General features: G+C 41.8%; 1 protein-coding gene across 1 annotated transcript in view; it reads right to left on the bottom strand.

The window, feature by feature from the left end:
* Nucleotides 1-1,769: 1,769 nt before the first annotated feature.
* Nucleotides 1,770-6,000, bottom strand: part of nhlrc2 (NHL repeat containing 2) — a 72,428-nt gene continuing 68,197 nt past the window's right edge. The window contains exon 12 of the mRNA XM_014157076.3: nucleotides 1,770-5,208. Coding sequence (XP_014012551.2) covers nucleotides 4,946-5,208 — 263 coding nt within the window. The 3' untranslated portion in view covers nucleotides 1,770-4,945. The remainder of the gene's footprint in view (nucleotides 5,209-6,000) is intronic.

Raw genomic sequence — 6,000 nt, 5'->3', positions numbered from 1 at the left:
AGAGATGTTCGATCGGGTTCAAGTCCGGCCTCTGGCTGGTCCGGCCTCCACTCCTGCGCCGTCTTGGCTGTGTGCTTAGCGTCGCTGTCCTGTTGGAAGGTGAACCTTCGTCCCAGTCTGAGGTCCTGAGAGCTCTGGAACAGGTTTTCATCAAGGATCTATCTGTACTTTGCTCTGTTTATCTTTGCCTTATTCCTGACAAGTCTCCCAATCCCTGCCGCTGAAAAACATCATGCTTCACCGTAGGGATGGTGCCAGGTTTCCTCCAGACGTGACACTTGGCATTCAGGCTAAAGTGTTCAATCTTGGTTTCATCAGACCAGAGAATCTTGCTCCACATGGTCTGAGAGTCTTTAGGTGCCTTTTGGCAAACTCCATGCGGGCTGTCATGTGCCTTTTGCTGATGAGTGGCTTCCGTCTGGCCACTCTACCATAAAGGCCTGATTGGTGGAGTGCTGCAGAGATGGTTGTCCTTCTGGAAGGTTCTCCCATCTCCACAGAGGAACTCTGGAGCTTTGTCAGTGACCATCGGGTTCTTGGTCACCTCCCTGACCAAGGCCCTTCTCCCCCTATTGCTTAGTTTGGCTGGGCGGCCAGCTCTAGGAAGAGTTTTGGTGGTTCCAAACTTCTTCCATTTAAGAATGATGGAGGCCACTGTGTTGTTGGAAGATAATGCTGCAGACATTGTTTGGTACCCTTCCCCAGATCTGTGACACAGTCCGGTCTCGGAGCTCTACAGAGAATTCCTCCAACCTAATTTCTTTGATTTTGCTCTAAACATGCACTGTCAACTGTGTTACCGTATATAGACAGGTGTTTGCCTTTCCAAATCATGTCCAATCAATTGAATTTACCACATGTGGACTCCAGTCAAGTTGTAGAAACATCTCAAAGTTGATCAATGGAAACAGGATACACCTGAGCTCAATTTCGAGTCTCATAGCAAAGGATCTGAATACTTATGTAAATAAGATATGTTTATTTTGTATACATTTGCAAAAATTTCTAAAAACCTGTTTTCGCTTGATTATTATGGGGTACTGATGAGTAAAAACATTTATTTAATCAATTTTAGAATAAGGCTGTAACGTTACAAAATGTAGAAAAAGTCAAGGGGTCTGAATACTTTCCGAAGGCACTGTATATATACATAATCTATCTATATTTCACTGAACCAATAATTTCCCCATACAAGACGACAGCCCTCCAATGTCAAGTCCCCTATACCTGTAATAACAATCCGGAGTGCCAGAGTGCCCTCTGGGCGTTTGTCCATTCGTAAATTCAGAGCATTCATAGCGCACACCGAATGCTCTGGCCGAGTAGTAGGGTTGATCCGAGCGTTCTGGCCTTACAACGGCAGTCAAGCACCCAAACTAACTGGCTAAAGTTGGCTTGCTTGCTAGCTACTTCCAGATACAATCGAAAGAACACCTCACTCTGACCATTTTACTCGCACTAACAAAGCTGTTTATGCTGTTTTCATGTTATCCAGAGCATTGGTGACTGTAACTGTGCTGCTGGCAACAATTTAATTACTATTGTTTGCCGATGTTTAGTGACACCGGCCCTATTCAATGGGTGCTGAGCCTTAGTAAATTCAGCATTTATTCTGCGCTCTGGCACACTCAGACGAGAAAGCTCTGAAATCGGAGTAGATAGCCAGAGCGAATTTACGAACACATCCAATTGTGTGCTGAGAGAATACATAATCCTAAGGGCCTTGTTAGTCAATGATGTCAGCAAAGGAAATGACAACAAACACAAAAGGCTGATAAAATATTGTTTTATTACTTTGTCCTTGTTAGATTGCATAATAAAAGAAACCAGTTTGTAAAAAGCTCTGCCCTTGGAAAGTATAAAAACACACATGCCGGACAGCGCTGGGGGTTTGAGGTGAAGCTGGGAAAGAGAAATCAGTCCCCATTTACACCTGATACTAACATGCGTCCTTTGTCCTGATCTTGTCCACATTCCGATTGTGCCCAAAATGTTTTCAGGTGTAGCCGATTAAAAGACGCATTGTGATCCGATATTCCTGACCACCTCTGGAGGTAGGCCTCATAAAAGGAATTATGAGTGCTGGTAACACTAACGCAAGGCCCTCACTTTAGATAAGGGACAAACAAATGATTACTAAATGGTTTATAAGGACCTATATTATTAATTATCTTATGAATCATTAATACATCAGTTAAAATATACAAGTTTATAAATGTGTGAATAACTAGGTTACTAACATTTACAAATGTGGGCGTAATGATAAAGTGTGAGGAAACTGTTTGTAAATGCCTTATGACAAAACCAAAAGGGCAAAATTGGTTGAAATGTAATTTAATTGTAACCAGTTTTGCCAGCTCTGAAGTATTACTAAGTAAGCAAGTTGGCTGGCACAAATCCAAGCCAGTCAGCAGACTGTTGTGGACATACGTCTATGAAAGGTTTTCTAGAGGTGTTACGGAGTGATATATGGATGTATTATGTAAACCTTATTTAGAGCCCACTTGTTTTCCCCCATCCATAAACACACAGTGAAGAGGAAGACGATACATGCACTTTGGTGCTGACATCTTGTAAAATAAAGACAGGGAATACTTGTGCAGAGAAAACCATGCACTCCCTCATGTGACATATAATAGTGACCCAATTCCATTTCGACCCCAAGTCTAGTTCCCCTAATGCCCACCTAACAAAACGCTTCCCCCATATCTTTACTGGGAAGAGTTAATGCAATTAAGATGGTATTCCTCCCTCAACTGTTATACAGTAAATATTTTCCAGAATATCCCTTTATTTCTGACGAAGTCCTTTAATAATCAACTGGACTCGATTATAAACCCATTTATTTGGGAATTCAAAGCACACAGGATAAGTAAAAACCTTTTTAAATCTAAATTGGAAGGAGGATTGTTACTATTGGACTGCAAATATCCACTCTGTGACGTTTTGGCTCTGACGCTGCTGTGTTGTCCTGCTGGATTGATATGGAGTGCGAGGACTGCTACCCAGTGATTATGTCCCCTATACGCCTTGAGAAAATCGGTTTATAGACCCGATCCCATTGTATATAGCACAATCCGTATCTGGAAGCAAGTTAAGGTACATTTTGACCTCAGACCAATATAATTTCTACCCCCAATAGTGGGAAATCCTTCCTTTGCACCCTCCAACTTAGACAATTTTATCGCTGGGCAGAGGTTGGGATCCATAACAAAGGGAATTTATACTTAGATGGGGTCTTTGCCTCCTTTGAACAACTGAGAGGAAATGATTACCTTCCTTGGAATAACTTTTTAACAAATAAGAGACTGTATATTGAACAGTAACATAAATGTAAACACGCAACGATTTCAATGATCTTACGGAGTTACACAGTTGATATAAGGAAGTCAAGTCAATTGAAATGAATTCAGTAGGCCCTAATCTATGGATTTTACATGATGGGCAGGGGCGCAGCCATTGGAGCCAATCAGAATGAGTTTATATCTACAAAAAGGGCTTTATTACAGACAGAAATACTCCTCAGTTTCATCAGCTTTCTGTGTGGCTGGTATCAGACGATACCACAGGTGAAGAAGCCAGATGTTGGATGTATTGCCAAATTCTCAAAAATTATGTTGGAGGCGGTTTATGGTAGAAAAATGTATGCTTTGGCAACAGCTCCGGTAGACATTCCTGCAGTCAGCATGCCAATTGCATGTTCCCTCAATCTGTGGCATGGCGTTGTGTTACAAAACTGCACATTTTAGAGTGGCCTTTTCTTGTCCCCAGCACAAGGTGCACCTATGTAATGACCATGCGGTTTAATCAGCTTCTTGATATGCCACACCTGTCAGGTGGATGGATTTTCTTGGCAAAGGAGAAATGCTCATTAAGAGAGATGTAAACACATTTGTGCACAACATTTGAGAGAAATAAGCTTTTTCTGCATATGGAACATTTCTGGGATCTTTTATTTCAACACTTTACATGTTGCATATATATATTTTTGTTCAGTATAAGAAAACATCTACCTGGATTCGAGAATGTCAAACCTTCCATGTTTGATGGGTGCATTAAACTGTGCTCAGGATCAGACAAACTGATATCTCGTCTATGACACATTTCAATCCGTCTACCCACCCTCCACAGATCCTACTAAAGCAAAGTGGACATTGTAAATACCTGTGGCAGACTGGGAGGTTACCTTTGAATACATCAATACCCATTCAATTTGAGGGCTCCCCAGTGGCGCAGCGGTCTAAGGCACTTCATCTCAGTGCTAGAGGCGTCACTACAGACCCTGGTTAGATTCCAGGCTGTATCACAACCGGCCGTGATTGGGAGTCCCATAGGGCGGCGCACAAATGGCACGTCGGGGTTAGGGTTTGGCCAGGGTAGGCTGTCATTGTAAATAAGAATTTGTTCTTAACAGACTTGCCTAGTTAAATAAAGGTTAAATAAATAAAAAATATATAATAATTTACTCCAGGCATTGTTTGATACAATTTAAGGACTTTAAACTTTTAATTTATTTATTTTAGCAGGTAAGTTGACTGAGAACACATTCTCATTTACAGCAACAAATTGGGGAATAGTTACAGGGGAGAGGGAGATGAATGAGCCAATTGTACCGTACACTTATCTAAGACAAAGTTAGGATTTACCCCGAAGGGGAAGGAAGCAAGTAGGGTGTGTGGGCTTATCCTTTTGGGGGGTATCCAAACTTTGTTTGTTGAATTAAGTCCGGGTTAGACCTTTTCTTCACCCTTTCCATGCTATTTATGATATCTACTTTGTTTAAACATCTACTCCTGTGATAAATTATTTGTTACCGTTATCGTTTGTGTTCAAAAGGAGCTATCAAAAGGATTTGTACATTGGTAAAGTTGAATCTTCATTTAAAAATGAAACATATTTGAAACACAAAGCCCCAACGAGAGGGAAGGGCTAAAGGCTTGTTAAGTTAGAAGGCATGAGCCAGCTTCAGGGTAACCGAGCCGTTTCTGGGTGTAGAGCCTATCTGGAGAGGTTGCGTGAAGGAGGCGGCTTTCATCATACAAGCCCCGCCTCCTGCCAGACAGCAGTAAACCCAAACACTCAGGGTGAGGGAGGGGCTGGCCTCTGTCGCCTTGAGAACCGCTGGAAGTATGGCAGGGATGGAGAGGGGCTGGGAAAGATTTGGGATGTCCCCGGTCACCACCTGGTTCCCTAGCAACCACTCGTTACCTGTACAACACAGGAAATAGTTAAGCAATATCCTATTTAATGGCACACATACAGTCAACTCATCATAGAATAAAATAATATATAAAATAACGGATAACAAGCACACATCTCACTCTACCAAGACATAATATCTTAACATAACATAAATGGTAGTAGTATCTGTCGACAGACTGGGAAGCAACGCCAATTTTTCGTCCCTAATAATTTGGACAAATCACGAATCACCAGTCATGTTTCTAAAATGCGCCACCATGTTTAAACAAATTCACCCTCAATCTGCATGTTAGTGTCAAAAGACTGTCGTTGACTCACTGTCTGTGATGGCTTATCAATCAAATTGAATGACTGCATTTAAAAAGCCCTACCATCCACTGATATTCCCTCAGAGAGCGAGAGAGAAACAAAGAGAGAGACAGAGTGACAGACACAGAGATAAAGAGTGCTGCCTGACTTGCTGGCTGGCTCTGCTGAGTAATATCATACAGGAAATATGGTGGGCTGTTACTCTATAGGGCTGAGTCACAGAAAGAACTAAACATCCAAATGACATTACTTTTGACCAGGGCCCATAGGGCTTTGGTCAAAAGTAGTGCTACAGTATACAGTGCATTTGGAAGGTATTCAGACCCCTTCCCTTTTTCTCCATTGTTACTTTACAGCCTTATTCATCAATCTACACACAATACTGCATAATGACATTGCGAACAAACAGGTTTTTAGAAATGTTTGCAAAGTATTGAGGCTTTACTATGAGACTCAAAACTGAGCTCAGGTGCATCCTGTTTCCATTGA

Source organism: Salmo salar, chromosome 19 (assembly GCF_965601325.2).
Source record: "Salmo salar chromosome 19, fSalSal1, whole genome shotgun sequence".
Lineage (NCBI taxonomy): Eukaryota > Metazoa > Chordata > Actinopteri > Salmoniformes > Salmonidae > Salmo > Salmo salar.
This window is presented reverse-complemented; position numbering and strand designations above follow the sequence as displayed.